The 23,730-nt window shown below is 45.2% G+C and overlaps 1 protein-coding gene and 1 long non-coding RNA gene across 3 annotated transcripts in view; both read right to left on the reverse strand.

Annotated features, from left to right (window-relative positions):
- Positions 1-23,730, reverse strand: part of DOCK2 (dedicator of cytokinesis 2) — a 371,427-nt gene that overhangs the window by 321,463 nt on the left and 26,234 nt on the right. The window contains exons 3-10 of one of the 2 annotated variants that reach the window (XM_014563918.2): positions 23,641-23,681; positions 22,337-22,392; positions 21,744-21,840; positions 19,082-19,230; positions 13,901-14,036; positions 11,753-11,907; positions 7,738-7,819; positions 1,988-2,123 (exon numbers count right to left, since the gene is read on the reverse strand). In XM_014563918.2, coding sequence (XP_014419404.2) covers positions 1,988-2,123; positions 7,738-7,819; positions 11,753-11,907; positions 13,901-14,036; positions 19,082-19,230; positions 21,744-21,840; positions 22,337-22,392; positions 23,641-23,681 — 852 coding nt within the window. Of the gene's footprint in view, positions 1-1,987; positions 2,124-7,737; positions 7,820-11,752; positions 11,908-13,900; positions 14,037-19,081; positions 19,231-21,743; positions 21,841-22,336; positions 22,393-23,640; positions 23,682-23,730 lie in introns of those variants that run through there. The other variant, XM_032465120.1, reaches the window with a different exon arrangement.
- Positions 5,518-6,226, reverse strand: LOC116658991. The gene is made up of 2 exons (XR_004314243.1): positions 6,186-6,226; positions 5,518-6,101 (listed from the first exon to the last, which is right to left on the reverse strand). It is a non-coding gene; the product is annotated as an uncharacterized LOC116658991 (long non-coding RNA).

Genomic DNA, 23,730 nt, shown 5'->3' on the forward strand with positions numbered 1-23,730 from the left:
GCCCATAAAACCAAGGTGACGAACTCTTGCACTAGAGCTGGGATTACAGAAATCGGGGAGAGGCACTGAGACCTGCTAGCCAAATAGAGCCAAACCCCTGGTCACATGAAATTCCTCAAGCACTCCAGGCCCTGGTCAGGGAACCACTGAAATTGTGTGGGAAAGAATCAACTGACTGCAAGCTCAAGAGGGGAGTTAGGGAGTTGAGAGAAAGAGGAAGAACCGTTATTTGAAGCTGAACAACTTCTATTCTTTGTGATGAACAGACCTCCCTCACCCACTCTCAGTGAGCATGATTTGGACAGGCCAACCTCCCTCTGGCTCCAGCGTTGTTCACGTGGCCTGGAGGACCAGAGAACCACAACCCCTTGCCCAGAACAAGCGCTCTGGGGATGAGCACATGACCTATATTTCAGCTCCGGGGACTTCTGCTGAAATTAATGGGAAAGACGAGCCCTCTTTCCCTGGACTGCTAAACTGGAAGGCTGCAAGCTTGGAAGAGCTGGCCAGTTACTTTGCCAACTAATAAGAACGATGAATAAGCCTCAGATGGCAAAGCGTTCCCGTCCTTGTATGTCTCATACCTCAGTATCTAATGGTTTAATGGCTAACTTTGGTTTGTGTCTCTAAGTTAAGGCCTTGGATGTGGTGTAATTGTCCTTAAAAGAAATAAAATGGTTCTGCTGATAAGAAATAAAAAGATCTTCAGAATAAGCCAACAAGAGGACACAGATGCTGAGAGGTAGAGAGACGTAAATTCACTTGAGTTCCTGGATCCAGCTATGCCTGAAGCAATCTATCCCTGATCCTTTCAGTTATACCAGATTTGCTGTCACCTGAAACCAAAACAGAGAGGCAACTACACTTGGAGACAAAGACACATTTTGGGGTAAGGCTGATGGACCCTCACTGCCTTAAAAGGGACATTGTGAGGTCAGGACTGTCGCTCATACAGAATCAAAGCATTTAGAGCAGGTCATGGATCAACCAGGTCCAAGTCTCCCATTTTACAGATAATGAAACTAAGGCAGTGGGGAAAATGTTTTTCCAAGATCGCCTAGCTAGCTCGCTAGCAATAACGCCAAGCTGAAACACCAGTTTGCTCAGTATAAGCTAACTTCTTCCACTCCACCACTTTGCAAGCAGTGCAGGGGACTAGTTGGAGAGCCAGCTGGTTTGTGATGACAGAAGATCAGGGCGCCCTGAAGTGGGAAACCTGAAACACTGGGTTTAGATAGGGCACACAGGCATTGTAAGTGGTACACAACTAAACTGTTACATTTTAACAGAAAAAAGTAAAATTGGCATATCAAATTGCTATTTCCACACGTATCCAAATTTTCTTTTAAGAATAAAAATGTACTTTAGTTTGAATACAATGGGTTAATTAAAAGAAAATATATTAGGCAAATAACAGTGCAAGTGACAGTCAAATATAACAAAAACCATAAAAGTGGGACAGGAATGATGAAGTCTTGGAAAACCCAAGAAGAGCTAAGGCTTGGAGAAGGATGCAAAGGTGATGCTGCCTTAAAGCAGCCTCGCTCAGTCACACCAACTCTCCGAACGTCTACTTCCATCTGGAATTTCAATGCGTGGTCGGTGACTCATTCAGTGTAACTGCATTTCCTGTCGTAGTTTGTTTTTTTTTTTTAGTGATTTGCTCCTCGTAATTAGATCCCACCCGTTTGTTCCTTGTTTTTCGCCGTGCTGGGGAGTGAAGGCACCCCCTGCTCAGACTGCACCGTGGTCCCAATGCTCTGTTCCAGACTCGGGGATTTCATTATTCACTGTCTGCATTATAAATCTGGACTTAAAATCACCAATCATTTTGATTTAGACACCAGAAATGTAGGAATTAAGGGCTGTCTGGCATAATTTGGGGTTGGAGGGAGGGCAAGGAAGAGACAGGGAAAAAAAATCTTTAAAATTCAGTGGTATCAAATGTGTGCTCCAGTAACAGCTAGTGTGAGTGGTGTGCCCTCACCTGCCACCCCAAAGGGCCGCCTCAGACCCTGCGTGCACTTCTTTGTGTTCGTATCCTTAAGATCCATCTTCCCAACTCGGACTATTTGGCAAATCAAGTAAATTTTATCCCTGTTGAGGTCTTTGTTTCCAAGATCCTGTAGGGTAAGAAACCAATAGTTACACATCATGTGTTTAATGGAAAAAAAGTAGAAAAGGAAACGTGGTAACAGGAAATTCTGGGTGTGGGGGGTGTGTGTGTGCTTAGCACTTGGTGTGCATGGACCAATCATACAGGCAGTCCTGGGAAAGGTGGAAAAAACAAAGCTATCACACCCATTTCACACGTAAGGAAGGTGAGTTTTGGAAAGGAAACTGAGTGACAGGACTCTGATGTTCAACCTTGATTCTTCCACCTCAAGCTGATGGGAAGAGAAGGAGGGAGGGACAGTATCAGTTATACGGGCAGAAGTCCCTGTATGCCAGCTGATGGATCCAGACTACAGGTGACTTCATCCAACTGGTCACTGCTCAGCACCTCTGAGGGAGAAGGCAAAGGGGAGAGGGGAGAATCCTAAGAACAATAATTACCATTTACTGAGCACCTAACGTACTTATATCACTCAGGGCTGCCTTGCTGTGGCACCAAACAACCCCTACATGCCGGAGCTGCTAACACAACAGACGTTTACGTCCAGCTCAGGCTGCAGGTCCAACGCAGATGGTGAGGGCTCCACTCACTCACTCACTCTGGATGGATGATCTATCTTGTCATAAGAGGTGCATCCACTGTCCCCATGGCTGGGGAAAGGAACAGGGCAAATCACTCACTGGCTCTTAACGCTTAAACCCAGAAGAGACGCGCATCACTTCTGCTCAATCTCACTGGCCAAATCAAGGGGCATGGCCACACCTAACATCAAGGGGGACAGGGGAGAGCACTCGATGGTGTGCTCAGGAGGAGGGACACTGAAACTAGTGAACTACACCGACGTCTCAGGCACTGTGCTAAGTGTCTCCCACGTCACCTCCCTTGACAACTCTCTGGAGTACTATTATCAATACGACTACTGCAGCCCCATTTTACAAATGGGGAAGCTGAGACACAAGGAAGATAAGGGGCTTCCCCAAGGTCATGACTTTAGTCCTTGGAGACACTGTCCGGTCACTCTGACCCCAAAGTCCATAAACCTAATTGCCACAGTACATTTCTTTCACCATCCAAAGGCACACAGGAGGGAAAACCACTTGGGCCTCCTCAGCATCTGACTGCCCTGCTCAGATCCAAAAGCTTCAGTGTTCCTGGGAACCCCTTCCAGCTGCAATCAGCTGGAAAAGGAACATCAAGGCATGTTGGTGGTAACAAAGCCCAACCTCACTAGAGAAGAGCTGCTTCTCTTCTGAGTTAATCCTCATGCTGGCATATGCACTGGGAACAGCCTGACATGAGAGCCAGGGCCGGAGTAAAGCAGGTATCCCCCACCTCTCACTGTGGCTGGTGTGGCAGGAAGAGGCCCGGGGTGTACAGAGCCTCTGGGAACAAGACATAGCCTCAATGTGGGTCACACCTTCCTGCCAGGAGGCTGTGGTGGTTAAATTTTGTGTCAACTTGGATAGACTATGGTGCTTAGCTGCTTGATCAAACATGAGTCTAGATGCCGCTGGGAGGTATTTTGTAGGTCTACTTGGCACCTAGAGTCAGCTGACTTTAGGTAAAGAACATTACTTTCCATTATGTTGGTGGGCCTTGTCCAACTAGTTGAAGGTCTTAAAAGCAAAACCTGAGGTTTCCCAGAGAAGAAGGAATTCTGCCTCAAGACTGTAGTATAGAAATCCTGCCTGGGTTTCCAGCCTGCTATCCGACCCTACAGATTTCAAACCTGCCAGCCTTCACAACTGCACGAGCCAAATCCTTAAAATAAATCAATGTATTTATATATCTTATTGGTTCAGTTTCCCTGGAGAACATTCACTGATTCAAGGGCTATCCTTTCACCAGCTCAAGGAATGGATGGCTGCTCCCCCACTGCCCAAAGTCTCTCCATCAGGCAGGGAGAGAGGGAAGGTAGGGGAAGAGGGGGCTTTCTGACCAAGGAGGCCTCTCCACTCATCTGCATTTCCTGCCTTGCCCCGTAGGCAACTGACTTTGAGATTCTGGTGATCTCACGTCCAGATGATGGGATAGCCTCTTTTCTGGCCTGCCTGAGTTCTTCCGCCAACTTACCTTGAAAGCCCCCTGAAACTCATCTTTAGAAGCCACGTTCATTATTTCATTTCTCTCCCCAACAATGTTAACAGCTCCCTATTTCCTACCCTGTTACTGCTCATCTTCCCCGGCTGACATGAAAGTCAGACATGATATATTTCCAGCTGTCCTATCCCACTGATTCCCCACTATTCTCGGCATGTAAGTACTCTATTTTTGTCACAAAGATTTCTTTATTGCTCCACAAGCACACAATGCACACTTTCAACCCTGGATCTTTCTTCCAAAGCGCCCCCCTCGTCTGTACCTCCACCTCTAAAGGCTTACCTCTTAATCCTCTATATGTCTAAATCCTTTCCATCCTGAAAAGCTGAAGTCTCGCTTCCCTCATCATGACCTCCATCCCTAATTACTTCTCTCCTCCAGGATTTTTCATACTTTCGACATACCTAGATTGGTATCTTTCAGAGGCATTCCAGAGCCACAGAGGCCTTGCCACCTGACAGGTGTCCCTACCTAAATGTCATGGGATGAATTATGTCCCCCGCCCTGCCACTGACCAAATTCTTCATGTTGAAGTCCTAACCCCCATCTCTTTGACTGTATTTGGAGACAGAGCCTTTAAAGAGTGGACTAAGCTAAAATAAGGTCATTAGGGTGTGCTCTAATCCCACATGACTGGTGTCCTTTTAAGAAGAGGAGTTTAGGACAGAGACACAGAAGGAAAGTCATGTGCACACGCAGGGAGAAGGTGGCCATCCACAAGCCAAGGAGAGAGGCCTCGGGAGAAACCAACACTTCCAACACCTTGATCTTGGACTTGCAGCCTCCGGAACCGTGAGAGAATAAATTTCTGTTCTTTAAGCCACCCAGTCTGTGGCAGTCTGTACTGACAGTCCTAGCAAACAAAATAAGGTCTGTAGGTGACAGACACAGATAAACGTGTAAGGTTTCCAGGTGAGCCCCCATCCCACCCCTCTTCTCTGAAAAAATTTCACTCGCTCAAAGGAAGACACAAGATCGTTCAAAGTTGCCCCATCAGAGAAACTTGGTACCAGAGATGCTTAAGGATACGAAAGTGAGCAAAAACGCTTGCACACAGGCTATTCTCCGGAGGGCAGGTAAACGGGCCATCTCAGAACCAGGCTTCCGTGTGTGCCCCCAGTCGTTTCTACTTTGGCCTCACGTGTTGGAAGAGGCTGAGGTAGGACCAGGAAGCTTGAAACACATGTCACCTGATGTAGTAATTCACTAGTAGTCCTTCTATCATTCAGTTTTGTTCCCCAGTGTGCCAGCAGCAACCCCCAAGCTGGGCCAAGTCTTAGGGAACCTCATGTTATCTGCTACTTTTTTTTTTTTTTTTTACAGGGCCAAGTCTTAGGGAACCTCATGTTATCTGCTACTTTTTTTTTTTTTTTTTTTTTACAGGGCCAAGGAGGGTGAATGCTTATCAAGGAGACAGAAGGGAAATCCACCATCAGCCCAACCCACATGCCAGCTCCTCAGGCTCTGCCCCTAAGGGGGAAACCAGGAAGAGCTAACATCCAGAGGCAAGAGAAATGAGGCCAGCAAGGCACGTGCCTGCCAAGTCTCCTCTCTCGCTTAGACATCAACTCGATGCCCAGCTGAAAGTAATGCCCAGCCAAACGCCATCACATCACCCTGTTTTAATTACCTGCATTGCATGGCTTGTCTTCTGACATCTCTCTTGTCTTATTCATTGAATTATTTTCTGAATCCCACCCCCAATCACATCCTGAGAGCAGAGGCCTATCAGCTTATTTGCTCCTGAATCCCCAGCACGTAGCACAGAGCTCACACACAGCAGGTACTCACTGGGTAGCTCGTTTGTGTGTTTGTTTTTGGTGAGGGAAGGTCATTAGGTTGTTTACTTACTCTCTGAGGAGGTACTGGGGATTGAACCCAGGACCTTTGTGTGTTTGTTTTTGGTGAGGGAAGGTCATTAGGTTGTTTACTTACTCTCTGAGGAGGTACTGGGGATTGAACCCAGGACCTCATGCATGCTAAGCATGCGTTCTACCATTTTGAGCTATACCCTCCCCGCCCCCATCGGGTAGCTCTTGGAGCAATAAAAGCAGCTGGAGCACCATGAGCTTCCCTGTCCCAAAATGAAGACTGCCATCATTTTAAGACGGAAGCATCAGCCTGTGGAGCCAGGCAACCAAGGTTCTTGAGCTCATTTGCTGTGGGAAGAAGAGGTGGTAGCATGGGCAGAATTCCATGAAGGCAGGATCACGCTCTCATTACTATGGAGAGACACAAATTTACTGATGCCCTTTTCCATGTGTTTACATCATGAGCTGGTTCTCTGCAAAATGAACCACTGATTGATTCCCTGTCCCTCTCCCTCTCGTGAAACATCTGTCTCCTGGTTTAACTAGGAAGCCCCGTGGGACCCTCTTATTTATCAAGAAAATAGCTAGGCTCCTCCTTCTAACTAATAATAGATAAACAGCATCGAGGCACATTCATACATGCCAAGAAAACTCTGTCTAAGCAATTAGGATCTATGATCTTATTCCATTGCCTCTGGCCCATTTTTCCAGGAAGTAACAAACAAAATAAATCAGCTGCACTCCAATCTAATTGTAACATAACATAAGACACGGAACTTAATGGGCTGTAACTGGAAAATTATTGTAGAGCAACGTAGGTTAATCTAGCATGTCGGTCACTCCTGGATCAAACCCACCAGTCTGATCAATGCCCAAATCTCTCCCTGGCTCCTCCTCTGTAATCTCCCTTGCTAACACAGGCAACACAGTGAAAAATCTCATAAATGTTCTTCACCCCGAAGACGCCTGCAGGAAACACCAACAGCCTTCGATATCGTAAGATCATGCACTCTGAACACACCCTTGTGGGAACAGGACAAGAGAGCAGTTTCTGCTGGAAAAGATAAGACTTATCTTCTTTTTCCCACTGTTTCTTTTTTTCTAGAGCTAAAGAGCCAGCTTACTCTCAGAAATAAATCATCCAAATTACAATTTATTTTAACATTTCTACATATGTCCTGCCCAGTGAAGACTGGTATTTAGAAGGATGATCCCAGGGACCTGTAAGATCTTCAGTAGTCTGTGACTTAATTAAGTTCAGAATATCCAATGTGCCAAGGCAGCCAGTGTTCTAGGAAGGCCTTTTTTTCAATCTGATGTATTTTAGAAAGGTTTTTAGAAGGTCTGAACCAAAGACAGGAAATCAGGTTAACCAGGAATTAATCAGAAAATCAGAATAGATGCTGTACCCAACTCACCTAGACATTATTGCTGGAAGACATCATTGTGCTAGTTTACACAGCACTCTGAGTTGTGTGCACATGAGAGAGAAAGACAGAGGGAAGCGGGGAAGAAAGAGTGAGGAGAAGGTTCAGCTTCCCAAAAGCTTCCTCAGGGCACACGAAGACCTCCATCTCCTCTGAATCTCTGCAGAGAGGCCAGAACCCAGCTCTGCACCAAGGCCACACTCCCTCCTGATCGACTGACCAGCCTCATCTCCCAGAACATATGAGTGTGGGACATGGTCCCAAGAGGGCAGTGCACACCTACCGTGAAGACCACCTTCAGGTTGTTGAGCATCTCGATCTCCTTTGGGAAGCCCCTGCTGCCCCATCGCACCAGGTAGTTCTCGCTGTGGGAAGAGGGGTGGTGACCCATTACTGCCAGGGGTCTCAGCAGTCATTCAGTAAAAATACTCACTGAGTCTCTGCTGTGTGCCTGACACCATGCTGGCCGCTGGGCACACGTGTGTGATTGAGACAGACTCTCCCTGTCTGTCCCTCCCTCCAAGAGACCACGCCCCATCAGGGAGACAGACTTAGACAACCAGGAGCAAGGAATTACTAATGTGTATTCGTGAACTCTTTCCTTCCATCTGCTAAGCAAATTCTAACCCAGCTGCCTACTATGTTCGAAGAGCGGCAGCATTCTCTGTAGAGGTGATAAAGAGTGGCAGAAGTGAGAGGGAAAGGATTTTCATATGTTTTGCTGGACATTAAGAATTTATTTGCCCTTTCCTACCCTACACTCCTTTCAAGATTGAGTGAAGATTTGAATTATTTTAAGTTAATTATCCATTGGAGGTAGGACCATTTCCTTGAATGGAATGTCACACGTTGATGGGCCATAGGGGGCCTCAGCCATGATGTGAGATACACTTAGGTGATGATCTAAATGCAATCGTGACAAGTATTTGTATGTAATTGTGCTATAAATAAAAAGTTTAGGATGCTGTGAGAATGTACAGCAGAAGAACCAGGCCTAGTCTTTGCTGAGGATATGCCATGTAAATAAAGTTGGTCAGGAAAAGAGATGCGGAAAAGGGAAATGTTTCAGGCAAAGCATTTGTGCGTGCAAAGGCCCTGAGGCAGGTTGGAGCTTGCTGCATCTAAAAAAAAACAGATCCAAGGGGAAAGTGGTAAGAGAAAAATTATAGAGATGGGCCAGAGCATGTAGGCCTCATAGGATTTAAGGATTTTGACTTGACCCTAATAGGAGTGAAAACCCATTGAAGGGTTTTATGAGGGGCAGTCACACAGTTCTGACATCTGGTCATTTATCATCTCACATCTTCTAGCAACCATCCCACAACCCCGTGTGGCTCACGCTAGTCAGGCTAGTTGTACCAGCAACATCAAGACGTCCAGCCCTTCTGTACCGTAGGAGAAGCTTAGTACAGTTTGCTGAGCTGAGTCATCAGGTTTTCCATGCCATCCAGGAGCCTAGAATTGGTTCTAAACAAACGCCCATTATATTGAAATAGGATATAAACAAAATAAATCTCAAAAACCAAGTCAGCCCAAAAAGGCATAATAAGAGAATTCGGCAAAGTTAAGGGGAACTGCCTTGTTTTCAGAGGTCTGTTCTCTTGATGTCCTGTTCTCCTCCCTTCGCTCACCCCTAAAAGACTAATGAGAACAGTCTGAGCAGAGCTCAACGGGGAATTGGGACTTGCAACAAAAAGAACACACCGTCCCAGATTAACCAATGGTTAAAATTTAATTAAGTTCAATGTACTTTTTTTCCCCCAGTAAGATCTAAAAGTTGTAGTGGAATTTGCAGCAAACTAGCCAAAAAGCCACCAATGCTCCATCCAAAAAAAAAAATTTTTTTTATGTTTTTTCCCATTGGTTATTTCTGGACTGTCATAGTGAAACACCTGGGTATTTCCCAGGACTTTTAATCACACGCAGCACACCAGGCTAGGCCTAAACCATAGGCACCAGCAATTTTCTTCTAGGGGAAATGGAATCATAAATAAGAAAAGCAATTTAGAGAGCTGAACTGGCCCCATCCATCTTTGCCCAGGAAGACCTAGGTGGTGAATCTGAAGGCCCACCTGGCACCAAGACAGGCTAGACCTCCTCCACATGACACCCTCCTCAGGGGGAAGAGGAGAACCGTTCCAACTGCCTCGAGTTCTTTTTGGAAATTAGCCTTGTCACTGGCCCAATGCCTGAGCTGCTTCTTTTTTTGTCCTACAAAAATTTAAAGTGTCCCAAATCAGATCTCTCCAGGCATCCATTGGAACCGGATCATGATTCATCCCAACACTGAAAGGTCAGTCCCAGGTGAATTCTCCCCAGTCCACATCTGGGTCATACTGAGGATGCCTTAACTTGCCTGTGGCTCCCTGCATGCACACCCTGGCTAGGGCCAGGCTGGAGCGGAGAAAACTGGTTTCTTGGGAAAGAGCAGCTACCCAGAGTCAGACTGACATGGGGAGAGTGTCCAAGTTCCCCTGCCCCTTTCCTATATCACGCCTATTCTCTTCTTTCTTTGTTTTCTACTCCTTTTTCTTTTCTTATTTTTTTTTTTTGCAGGGGGTGGGGCAGGGAGGGAGGAGGGGTTCTGCTCCTTTGTCCCCGCTTCTCATCTCTCACTCTCTAGAGGGCTTCCCTCTGTCTCCGGCTCTCTCTCTCCCTCGGAGGGAGGCACCGCTCAGCCATGCCCCATCGAGCGCATCATCCCGTGTGGCACCTCGGGGCGCAGAGCTGCCATTTCACTGATCCATGGCCTCCCAACACAGAGCTGGTTCAGGCCATCCATCACTTAGATGAGCCAGTAGGCCAGGCACCTTTGTCAATTCGACCATGAGGAATCCTGGTGTCTTCTGAGAGGCAGAGAGTACTTTCAGGATCTTTGCTGCCTGAGGAACAGCTGACAGGGAATGGCAAGGGGCCTAGACCATCTCAAGGTGGGTTCTAAGGGAGCAGGAACACTTGTTCACCGTGTCTGCTGAGGTCTAGCCAGGTGAGCTGGGCTGATTCTTTAATATTAGGGATTTAATTTGCTGTAAGGAATAGCTTTCCACCATCACAGTGCTAAGACTCTGGTGAGGACCATTCAGGATATTTGATACAACTCTCTCCTTGGTGACAGACTCAAGCGGGAACTAGCTTATCTTTAAAGTCAGACGGACCTGGGTAGAAATCTCAGCTCTGCTGCTTATGAATATATGTGACTTTGGGCAAGTCACTTGACCTCCCCGAGCCTCACTTTCCCATGCAAATCACACGGAGTAATGAAGATTACATGAGATCACGCACAGACCTCAGTTCAGTCTTCTTACGTGGACAGCTCCTCCATGTTTCATAAATGTCTCCAGGAGAGCCATTATTTTCTAAAGAGAATTTTTATTCACTAGGAGCTTTATGTTTTCTCATTTAATCATCAAAACAACCAAGGTAAGGAGACATCACTTTCTCGATAGAAGCAGAGCGGTAGAGGTCCATTAATTGGGATCTCAAATATGGGACCAAGTGTTGGCCCAAAACCCCACTGGAGGGGACAGGCAGTGGTCACCTGGGAGGAAGGATGGATTGAGCCACAAGCAGAGGCCAGTGCTGGCAGTGGAGGCTGGAAGTCTTCTCCCTGGAGATTCCCCCAAAATATTTTCCCTTCCTTGAGCTGAAGCACCTGCAAATTCCCTTACTTTTCCATTCCCAAGAACAACTAATTAAGATAGTCATAATAATAATCACTGCCACTTAGAGCACCATGCGATGGGCCTCAAGCTTCATGTGCTTTTTCTCATTTAAATCTGAAAGAGATGACTTTATGAGGTTGACACTTACATTTTTCAAATTAAAACTCAGGCTTAAGAAAGATTAACCACTTGCCCGAGGTTAAGAAAGAGTCAATGGCAGTGAACCTGTGTAGACTTCAGAGCCCACATTCTTAGCCTCTTACTGCCATTGAAGATACGGTGTTTTCACCATTCATTTCTTAACTCCTGTTTAAAAAGTAGGTATTTTTATTCTATCCAGTGGTACCTGTCTGAATCTTGTTATTTCTGGTTGGTTTCCAGTAATCAAAAACCTGCTTATAAAACCCTACTGTGTAACCATAACCCTGCTGTGAGGGGGGAAAAAAAATGTGGTGTTAATATTTCCACCTGACTCTCACACCCTAAAAGAAGTTATTTCCACATTCTCAGTTGGGCTCAGCTTCTCCACTGGGTGGGCTTTCTCCACAAGGGACAGTGGAAGGAAAAGATGCTCTGAGCTCTGCCAACACCAACCTCCCAAACACAGAGAAGTCAGGCAATATGGAACACACTTACCTGATGACCATTTGCTTGTTGGGGTCATAGAGAGACATGAAGAGCTCAGCATCTTCCCCGATTCTGCACACAAAGTTTCTCACAAAAACATAGAGGCTGTGGGTGGGGGACGAGGAGATCCGGGAATACATTCCATAATCGGGCTGATCTTTTGACTGAGAGGTGGAAGGAAAAAGGGAGTAGGATGCAGAACATTAGCCCAGCACCACTTAGGACAGCAGAAAGGCGGCCCAGGATATGAAGAATCAGGTAGGTTTCAATCCTGAAGACTTCGGTATTTTATTCAGGTCTACCACCCAAAGTTTCTGTTGTCTGAGCCAAGCCACTTTGACTCTCTTGGCCTCGATCTTGGAAAATAACCAAAAATGACCCAGCCTTCCTCATAGAGTTAGTGTCATTAAAAGTACAGCACAAACTAGAAAAGACAAAAGTGTTTAAACGGACTTCATCAAAACCAAAAAATTTGCTTTTTGAAAGACACATTTAAGAAAATGGAAGGCCAGGTACCGACTGGGAGAAAATACACCTGCAAAACATACATCTGGTAAATAATTTGTATCCATAATATACAAAGAATTCTTACAACTCAATGATAAGAAAATCAACCCAATTAAAACAGACAAGGTATTTGAACAAACACTTCACCAAAAAAAAGATACAAATGGCAAAGGCCAGTGAGCACAGGAAGAGATGTTCAACATCACTAGCCATCTGGGGACATTCAAAACAACAGTGAGATACCACTACACTGCCACAAGAATGGCTAACGTTAAAAGACTGACAATACCAAGCGTTGACAAGAATGTAGAGCAACTGACACTCTCCTATGTTGCCAATGGGAGTGCAAAATTGTACAGCCTTTTGGGAAACAGTATGGCAAGCAGTGCCTTAAAAAGTTAAACATACATTTATCATATGATTATTACCGCCCAAATGTGCAGCAATTGATCAGTGATATATATCATTGGCAACTGGTCAATGGTGTAGCAACTCAGGAATGAAAAGGAAGAAAACATTCACACACACAACAACATGAACCTCAAAAACATGATGCTTACTTAGTAAAGTAAGTCAACCACAGAAACCAAATGATTCCATTTACATGAAACTCTAGAAAAGGCACAAGTGTAGTCGCAAAAGGCAAATTAGGGGTTGCCTGGGGCTTGGGGTTGGGAAAGGGGATTGACTGTAAAGGAACTCAAAGTATTTTTAGGGAGATGGAACTGCCCTATATCTTGACTGTGATAGAGTTTACCCAACATTATATATTAATAAGATTTATTAGACTGTAATTTTAAATGAATTAATTTGACTGTATGAAACTTGTTATCTCAATAAAGCTAAAAATAAAGTTGCTTTCAAATAATACACAGTGGATAAAATACTTTTTTAAAGTATAAATCAGATTATGTTAACCTTGAATAGACTGTGATTCCTTGGAATCTTTTGTTGGCTTCCTACCACGCTTGGAATAACATCTTAGCTCTCTTCTATGAATCCTCAGGTCCTATGAGAGCTGGCTCCTTCTACCTACCTCTCCAAATCATTGCCTACATTCTTTCACTGCTCACTATGCCCCCTCCATACTGGCCTTTCTACTCCTTGAACATTCAGAACTCAGTGCTACCTCAGGGCCTTTGTACTTGCTATGCCCTCTGCATTGAACTCCTTTCTTGTCCCCAGATCTTCCCACGCGGCCTGCTGCCTTCACATTATTCAAGTGTCATCTTAGATGTTACTCCTGGGAGAGACCTTCCTCATGGTTCCTTTTAAAATAGCTCCTGATTTACTCCCATTCACATAACCCTAATTTATTGCCTCTAGAAACTCATTACCATCTGGAATTAATTTGTCCATTTATTTATTTACTTTTTTACTACATTTCTTCTTTTTTCCTCTCTGGCATATAAAACTCCGTGAGAAGAGGAAACATGCCTGGCATTAAACTACCTGCGGGATGGCTGCTGAATGAATTACAGATTCAAGTACAAAAATGCAATAAAATGCATATGGTTACTGATCATCTCAGGTCATAGGACAGATGTCCTCTTGAATAATATACACTCTGGTTAATCAGCTTATTATTTTAAGGGCAGGATGTGCTAAATGCCTGCCTTGCTTGGCCAAAGACCGTTTCACAAAGCTCACCATCTCTTCCTTGATACGCTCTGTGATTTTATCAGTCGCTTCCTCGTGTGCGTGGAATAAGCTGATGACGCTGGTATTATCAGGGTCCAAGATATTTCCGTCTTCATCTCTGACAATCAGATCAAGCTCAAGGATTCTGCAGAGCAAAAATGTGAGATGAGGAAAAATCAAGGGAAGCTGAAGCCTTTAGAACATTGGTGAGAAGTTTCTACCAGAAAGCTCACCAGATTTCAGCCGTACACAGATAGCACGACACACAGCTGCGAGTCACACTCGTATGGTTCAGCTTCTCTGGGAGGTATTGTGGCAGTGTGTATTAAAATATAATTTAATATGTATTTCCTGCGAGAGTGAACCTAGAGAAACAACCACACGTGAACAAGGATGTGTGTTGAAACAATTACATATATATATATATATATATTGTTTATTGATATATTGAAACAAACTAAAATGTCTGTCAAAGGGGGAATGGCTAAATAAACTATGATCTGTAATGGAGTTCCATAGGACAGGGTTTTAAAAATGTGATATAGTTTTGCTATGTTTAATGATACATATCAGTGAAAAAAAATCAAGCATGGAAAGATGCATAAGTGTGTTTTAAGTAAAAACAAACAAACAAACAAAAAACCAAACAGACCAAGCCAGGTAAGTTCCCTGGGTGCACGTATAGAGAGAAAGTTCTGGACAAAATTCACCAAACTACCAACACTACCAACACGTGCACCTGTGAGGAGAAGCAGGGCCCTGGGACCAGGAGACGTGTAGGGGTCAAGGAGAATTGTGCCTTACCTCTATTTATTTAATGTTTATGTAATACCATAGAACATAATATAGTACGGCATACAATATAATACGCAGAGAAGGTGTTCATGTATCACTTATTTGGTGACAGTTTGGAAGTAGTTGTTGGAAAAATCTCAGGTGTCTCCATCGTTATCCAGAGCTTGCTCTTTAGCTCTTGTGACTTCCAGGTCACAAGCTTTTCCCTGTTTGGTATTGATTTGTTTCAACTGCATCTGCCATTCTGATTGGCATCGATGACACGAACAACAGCAAACACCCACATAGCACTTGTGATAAGCTGTGCATTAAATTCTTCACACACGTTAAGCATTTGACCCTTATAATAACCCTAAGAGGGAGGTGCTATTAATGCCCCTATTTTACAGGAGAAGAGAGGACTTCAGGATACTTTGCTCCAGGTCACGTAGTAAGAAGCAATATGGCACCCTAGTCTGCATTCTTGACTTTATGGTATACTTTCTAGATAGAAGGCTTTTAGAAGCAGTACTGGGTTGGGGGACAGGGGTTGTGTCCTAACTGGAAGCAGCTTTTGCACTTGACGTTGACACAGAGGACGTCAGTTGTCCAAACAAGGAAGGCAGGGGGAGGTGGGCTGATGGAGACTCTGAGAAAGCCAACGGTGGTCCTGCTTGGGCACTTCTGTAGACTACCAGACTCAAAGGGCAGCGAGGATTGGAGAAGGCGACCACATTTTCATCTCTTATTTGAGAATCGGATTGAGCGGCACATCGCTCGTCTCATCCAAATGCAAACAGAAGGGAGCCAAGGTTCCCCCGTTTGTCCACATTCATTAGGAAATTAACTTCCAACTAGGTATGACTCATAATGGTGCACAGCCATGCTGCTGAACAGCCGATGCTAAGTGGGAATAAATGCATTCAACGGATGCTGAGCAGAGGCTCCCTCGACCTGGGAAAAGATGGAGCATGGCTGATATATAATTTAATGCCGAGATCTCTCTAGTGCTTTCTCTTCAAGATTTATCAAAGTGGATTCGGTTCTAAAATGTATGAATAAAACATTCTTCTGGGTCCAGCTATCTTGGGAATTGAAGGAATCATTTGAGGATTCCTCGCTCCTCGGACACCAAAGAGCTTGTCCACTGCCAGTCTCACTTGAAACTTGGAAGCTTCAGTAGTCAAGGGGCAGGACTGATGGGATTCCCACGACCGAGGGTCAGGGGAGGGCTGTCTCCCAAGGGACAGCAGAGCATTCATTTCAGAGAACTGAGCATTCTGACAGTTTTTCCTCAGGGGGTAGCCCCATTTCTCTCTTCTGTTCAAGAAAGTGATAAAATGAACCCAAGATAAGGGCAGTGGAGAAAACCCCTGCTGTACACATTTTCCACTCTTCCCCCTCCTCACCAAAATTGCTTTAAGGTGAAGAAAACAGAAAGGTTTGTTTTTTTTTTCTGTGGCTCCCCATTGCCCACTGGACAAATGTGAACTTCCCCACCTGGCACTCAGGCCTTCAGCATTCCAGCCCCTGTCTACCTTTCCCTCCATCTTCATGTTTATCCCTCAGCTCCTCTCAGCTTCTCTCTCTCTCTCTTTCTCTGAATTGCTTCACTTAATAATTCCTGCTGGTCTGGTTTGATTCAGGGAGGTGTCACCCCCTGCCCTGCCTCCTCCCACCCTCTCGTGAACTGCATGACTTCCTACTCAAGTGTCTGCTTACTTCTCCCTTTCTCTTACTAGTCCGCATCTTCCTCGAGAGGCAGTAGAATGCAGCGGTTAAGCTCTTGAACTCTGGAGCCAAGCCACCTGCTTCAAATTCCAGTGCATCGTGGGTACAACGACCTACTCAGCCCTCAGTTTCCTCATCTAAGAAATAGGGATGATAGTACCTGCCTCACAGAGTTGTCATGAGACTTAACTGAGTTAATACACAGAAAGCACTTAAAACAGTACCTGGCAAATAGTAAGTACTCTGTAAGTTATTATTAGTGCTCATTGCTTGCTTTTTGTTGTTGTTGTTAACATAGAGTCTGTGTTTTATAAACATCTGTGTTTTGAGAACCTACTAGGTGCTCAACAAAAGTCTGACGTCTGAATTAAGGAATGGAGTGAATGAGGGAAGAAACAGACTGATTCTGATCAATCCTCCAAGACTCAGTTCTGAGTCGTGCTTCCTTAATTCTCACAGCCTGAAGTTTATGTTCCTCATGCTATTCCTGACACTCTGACCAGCAGTCTAGCCTCCTGGCTTTCAGGGAGAACCCGCCCCACATCAGAGCTCTGAGTCCCCAACACAGCAGGCCAGTATTAACTGAAGGTGCCCAAGTCTCTCTCACATCCAGCTGAAGTCGTCAGGGAACCGCGGCCAGAAGAAAGGGGCCCCTTAGCTCAGGGCCTCAGCCTCCAAGGGTGTCTCTCACTTCCCCAAAGGCAACTGACTGAAACTGAAAGCACAGGCTGGTGGGGGCGATGCTGCAGAGGAGAGGATGACTTAGGGAGGACCCTCTTCCTCCCTTCACCACCATTAGTCCATTCATTCATTTACCATCCACTGGGCACCTACTGCGTGCAGATCCTGTTTCCAGCAAACAGAAATGAGTCAGACCGTCACTATCACAGAGGAAATCCCAGCACAGCACGGGAGACAGGCCAATAAGGAGGTGATTACTGTTCAAGGTGCTAGGGGCCTGCCGGGGTGCCTAACCCAGCCAAGGGTGGGTGGGGGAAAATCAGGGAAGTCTTCCTAACAGTGGTGACCATTTGTCCATCCTTGGTCCTTATTCTCAGAAACTCCCATGAGGAAACATGTGAAGGTCACAGATACCATTATTGCAAAGCAGCAAAACTCCCTCATTTCCCACATCCCAGTTGTGACCATGCTCAGTTAAAGATGTCATGGACCAGTGGTGGCAGCAGCTGCAGAGCAAATCCTTCCTGTCACTTTGGGGTAACTCACTTGCCAGCGGCCAGCAGGGAAGCCAGCAGAGGGACCGTGTTCTGGGATGGGAAGCAGCTATAAGTTGGACCCACTGACTTTCCTCCTTGGATCATCTTCCTAGTGCATGTGACAAGGGCAAGGAGGCCTGGCTGCTAGGGAAATTTCTTTTTTTATTCCCACTGAGCAGGCTCTTTCTAATTCCCCCCTCAGGCCCTATGTTCCGGCCTTCTGACCCACTCTGAAGTCTTCTGAACATGTCATGCTCTCTCAAGTACTCCTTCCCTCTCTTACTTTTTCTTTTTAAAGCCTACTTAACACTTCTTTATCTTTCAAAAGTCAGCTCTGGTCACCTCCTCCAGAAAGCCTTCCCTGATTTCCTTCTCCGAATTGAATTAAGAACACTCTTGTTTCCTGAGCCATCGAAGTTACCACAGTATATACATCAGTAGTTTATTTGTAGCTCACTCTTAACTGGACTGTGGTCCCTTAGTGTACAGGAAATTTTACTTCTGTAGCCTCAAAAAGCCTAGAAGGAAATCAGACCAATCATAGGTACTTGATACATATTTGTGGCTGGGATGGATAAACAAATGAGTAGGATGTTATGAAGGGCACTCACATAATCAAGAGGGAGGGAGGCCTTTACAGTTCTCAAATGCTACCCAAGTAATGTAATGGTGAGGCTCATGGATTCTGGAGCCAGGGTCGAAACTGGGTCTAAATTCTGGTTCTGCCCTACTAGCTGGGTGACTCTGGACACGTCACTTTAGGAGCCTCAGTTTCTTCATCTGAAAAGATGAGGATACTAAAAACTACATGCCTCATTGAGTTGTTGTAAGTTTAAATACGACAATGGATGTAAAACATTTAGCTTAAGACTGGTGCATGATAAGCTCGGATTAGGTGTTAGTTAAAATATTCTTATCACTATTACTATTATTAGCGCATTGTCCTGCCTCAAAAAAAATTGTTTTACACTGTCCTTAACTTCACAGCCTTCAAATGCCAACCAATTTCTGCTTTTTCCCTTTTGAGGAAACGCTTTTGTAACTGTGCATATGAGTTGGCTGATGGCACATGGCTTAGATAATTTAGGGTGGGAGGAAGGGACACCAAGTCTCACACTGGGATTTAACAGAGTTTTGTAAATGCAGGAATAAAATGACAACTAAGCCGAAAGTGAACCAGCATGACTGCGCTCCCAGCCCCTTGGAAGTAGGTTAAATGAGTGTCCTAAATCTCTAGCCTGCTAATAACCACTGCATAAGCAAGCCTCCCTCCACGTGCATGTCCCTGGGTCTCCTGGGGGCGGTAACAAAGGCACACAAGAGCAGCCGTTGGTAACAGCCTTCCCCCAAATAGCAAGTGGCAAATGCGCATCTAAAAATGAAACCCAGCTCCTTGGAGGGAGAAACAGAAGGAAGGGGAGGGGTAGGGAAAGAAAACATCTCTTTGGAGGAAGGAAAGAGAGCTTACTTGTTGCCATAGTCAATTTTGGACGTGACTTTCTGCTTCAGTTCCTTCAGCTCGTCCTTCGGCAAAGTTCCGGAGAGGAGCTGGGACCGCCACTCCATCAAGTCGTACATCATGGACTGCACCTGCAGGAACCGCTCCTTTTTGCTGGCCTAGGAGACAGGAAATCACACCGAAGGTCTTGGGCATCTATTTGGCAAACTGGGCCAAAGTCAAGTGAGCATGTAGAGGGGTCATGGCTTGAGCGCCTCTGCTGGTCCCTTCCCAGCTGTGAAGGGACTGGGTGATGGTCTTAGTCGTTGACATGTTTCCTCCCCCAGGGCCACAGGGGTTTCTCAAAAGTAAAAGTAATAATCCCAATCACTTCCTGATTTAAGAAAAAAAAGGGATTATTTCTGATTCTTATCTAAAAAGGTACACGTTAAGCAGCAATGCCGTGAATGTGTTAGCCTTTAAGGTTAAGAACCAGGACCATTTCTCTGGTGCAAAAGGCCTGTTTCAAGGGCAGTGTTCCCCTAGGTGTGGTAAGTGTACAACCTGTGGGCCACGAGATGGTGTTCAGTGTAACTATTAGGGACCCATATGGTGATTCTCCTCAACTCTCCTCCCATCCTTCTGTTTAAGGAGAGGAGAAAGTTGCAGTTTCATGGCAGTAAGTTTTTAACCCCAGTCTGACATTTGTTAATTTCTTTTTTTAACAGAAAGAGAAAGGAGTCCTTCGGTTCAGAGCTTTTGACAGGTACTACAGCCAGCCCTTAACAACGTCGTTTTGTTTTCATTGTATTTATTCAAATAATGTTCTTCTAACTGTGCTGAGTACTTTTGGCTTTCCATTCGGGAAACGTGTGTAGTAATAAAACACAGATAGTCTCTGTTCCCAGTTCTTGGCACAGAACCCCTAAAACTCTTGGAACTTCCTAATAGGTGTGTCTTTTCTTTTGCATAATGAGCCCCTTCAGACTGGTCCTGAGATGATGAGCTGACTCCTGGTAGGCATCCTAGATAGCTTCAGGATGGGGACTGGCTGCCAGAGGAACCAACCATGTGGTTAGAGGGTTGGAACTTTCAGCCTCACCCCCAACTTCCCAGGAGGTTAGAGGACCTGCCAGTTGATTAAATCATCAGCCATTGGTGATTGAGTTCAATCATGCCGATGTAATGAAACTTGGACAAAAACCCTTGAACAAGTTTCAAGTAGCTTCCGAGAAGGTAAACACATTGATGCGCTGGGAGGGTGGTACGCCCTGGCGAAAACATGGAAGTTCTGTGTCCATCCCGACTCCAGTACTTTCTCCTGTGTCTCTCTTCCATTTGGCTGTTTCTGAGTTGTAGCCTTTATAATAAAACCGTAATTGTAAGAGTAGTGCTTTCTTAAGTTTTGTGAGCTGTTCTAAGAACTCACGGAAAATGAGGTGATGGGGGAGAGGAGGCAGGGGCTGGGTGAGGAGGTGGCGGGATCATGTGAGTTCCTGAATTTGTACCAAGTTGGACAGAAGTGTGATAGTCTGGGGACCCAGGACTGGCAACTGGCATCTGAAGTGAGGACAGTCTTGAGGAACTGAGCTCTTAAACTCTGGGTAGTCAGTGTTAGAACTGAATTGAATTATAGGGAATCCAGTCCGTATTGGAAAATCAGAGACCTGCTGGAATGACACAGTATGCTGTAAAGTTCCTTATGTGAATCATCTATATTTACTAAAAAGGGAGACAAGTTAGGAATTAAGTAAACATTACAGGGGTGGTATGCAAATATGGCAAGAGTCATGAAGCTGGAAGCTTAAGAATCTCTTTTTTAGGGTAAAGGACATGATGAAGTTGCAATTCAAAGATTTCTTAAGGAAAATGCCAAGCTTCCATGGTGCATGTATATTTGACGTTTTAAAGGGGTAGTGGAGGTAAAAAATAAATCACTTTAGCCTCAAGTCTACTGTTTGCCCCCTACACTTTCCTAACAACTTCTGGGAAACTTATAGAAAGTGCTCATTACCACATATTATGAAATACCCGCATGGGAGTCAACATTTATGAACGTAATAGGTGAGCGTGCAAATTACACATGTGCACCAGCAGGTGTGTGTGAAGCTGTAACGATGCAGTAAGCCGTGGTTGACATTTCGTTCTCAGTTTAACGATTTTCTCAGCTATCTGCTTTCATTAGGAGTTTTAGAAGCATCAAAGGAGGATTTAAAATTAGATTTACTTCAACACAAGAGAAAACACATACAAAACACGCTCTTTGCTTTTCCAGGGTCAAAGCTCCATCATAGAACTGAGGACAATAGTCATTAGTTAATTAATATATGAGAACAGTATTTCTCAAGGTGTTATCAGCAGACCACCAAATCAAAATCCCTGAGTTTATTAAAATGCAGAGTCCCACTGCAGGAAGCCTTATTTTTAATAGCTCTCAAGGTGATTCTTAAACGTAGGCAAGTTTGATGACTTTTCTTACTAGTTTAAAAAAACAGAAGGATCACAAGAGACCTACATTTCCTATGGATTTGTCACTAGCTCACTGTGTGGCCTGGAGAAAGTCAACTAACTTCTCTGGGCGTCGATGTCCTCAGACTGTTTGCTATACTATGTGAAGGCTAAATTCCGAATTTGAACCAAACCAAAAACTGCAAGAAGCATCCATCCCAGGGGGCGGGGTTTTGAGTCTCACCACATAGAGCTGTTTCCAAATGCTGCCCCATTCCCAGAGTGTCGTGGTCACTTCTTGCGCCAGAGGGATTTCTGCAGGAATAATGTTCTCGATATTTCTATTTGAGGTGGGAGAGAAAACGTTGTGAAATTGAGACCCAGGTGCTAACAAGACAAAATGTTGGCAAATTTGCATTAAGCTGCAGCTGCTGAGAGGAGCCTTGCTGGCAGGAGACTAAACGTCCTCTAATAGCCACACCAATTACATTATGCAAATGTAAAGGACCTCCTTTTTAATGGTCTTCTTTGTTGGAGTGGGCCCTTCAAGCTCATCATTCAGGATTAATCTGCTTTAATACAGTTCAAAAGCAGCTGCCAGTGAAAAGTTTGATTCTCCAAATTTACTAATATCCCCTTCAGAATCAGATCTGAATACGAATCAATTGGCATTAGATCTCCCATTCAGTGAGGAAGAGGCCGAATAAACACGGGCATGAAGAAGACCGATCAGCTGAGCATCCTTCATATCTGCCAAGTCAAGTTTTCAAAGCAGACAGGACAGTGACACCTCCATGGGCCATTGCAGGGTCAAGTCTGGGGAAGAATGACAAATACCTTTTTTTCTCCACTGTCACTTCTTTGATGTGGATAAACGATGTAGGAAAAATGCCCTGTTGGGGATAAGATAAGGTGAGATAAGATAGGATGACTCGTCCCTACAGAAAAAACTGACCCCAGGTCTTCATGATTTTCCAAAAGCGACTACAGGAACAACCCTAGTCCGACAGAGCAGGCGGTGGATGCTAAATCTGCTCTTTTAGGTCTACTTTCTCTCCCGTTCTTCATCAGGTGTTCCAGCTCCCACAGCAGCCCTAGATTCCAAACGATGCTCCAACCCCACTGCGGACACTCACCTGATCGTGCGCACAAGGCAGGAGTGCTTGAAAGACTCACTCTACATGAGACAAGGCGCTCTGTCTCTCCGCTCTCCTGCCCAGTTCTGGGAGAGCAGCCACCCTTCCCAGTCATGGGAAGGTCAGGTCCCAATGCAACAGGGTCTCTGGTTGCAAGTGGGCTAGTTCGATTTGAGATCTCTTTCTCCCTGGACTTTTCTTTTTTTATAATTTTACATTTGGAAGTGGGTGGGTAATTAGGTTTATTTATTTAATGGAGGCACTGGGGATTGAACCCAGGACCTTGTGCATGCTAGGCACACACTCTACTACTGAGCTGTACCCTCCCCCATCTCCCTGGATTTATTTTACTGTCCTTTAGAGAGAAGAGAGGGATCATGCCTCCCAATACAGCGTGTCAGGGAGTAAGGAAGAAGCATCTCTTATTTCCTTGCTTCATAAGCTTGCCAGTTAACAAGAGAAACAGATCAATTACTTGGAATTTCCTTCATAAATTCAGCCACTGTGTACACTGGGTAACCCGGTCCCCGCACTGGACACTGTGAGCTACAGGGAGGCAAGCAAAGGAGATGCCTGCTTCCGTGGACACGTCTGTGCGGTGCGGTGCGGGGCTGGAGCAGGGAGACTCCCCAAGGGCGGAGACTGGACCTGTCCTTTCTGTGTCATATGGGACACATAGATGAGGCAATGATGAATGCCCCAAGCAACGCTAAACAAAGGCAGTAGAAGATAAATTTCAAATAAAAAATGCACAGTTTCAGGGGACTCCCGGAATCCTATGTGACTGGCATATCAGGAAAAGTTTGAGAAGAGAGCTCTGGAGGTGGGCCTTGAAGGATGAGTGAAAGGGGAAGGGAGCTGAGGCACAGCAAGGAAAGCCCAGGACACAAGGAGGAATGGAATCAGTTTGCAGAGGAGCAACCGTGGGAGATAACTGCCCAGAGGGCTGGCAGGGTCATGTACAGACACCCAGTACTGTCCCAGATGAAAACACATCGACCTTACCTGTAACATTTTGTGCTTTACGAGGTATCCTCTATACCAGTCTGCAAAGAGAAAATCAAGAAACAGGTCTTTCATCTATTCTGACAAGTT

Source organism: Camelus ferus, chromosome 22 (genome assembly GCF_009834535.1).
Source record: "Camelus ferus isolate YT-003-E chromosome 22, BCGSAC_Cfer_1.0, whole genome shotgun sequence".
NCBI classification, from domain to species: domain Eukaryota; kingdom Metazoa; phylum Chordata; class Mammalia; order Artiodactyla; family Camelidae; genus Camelus; species Camelus ferus.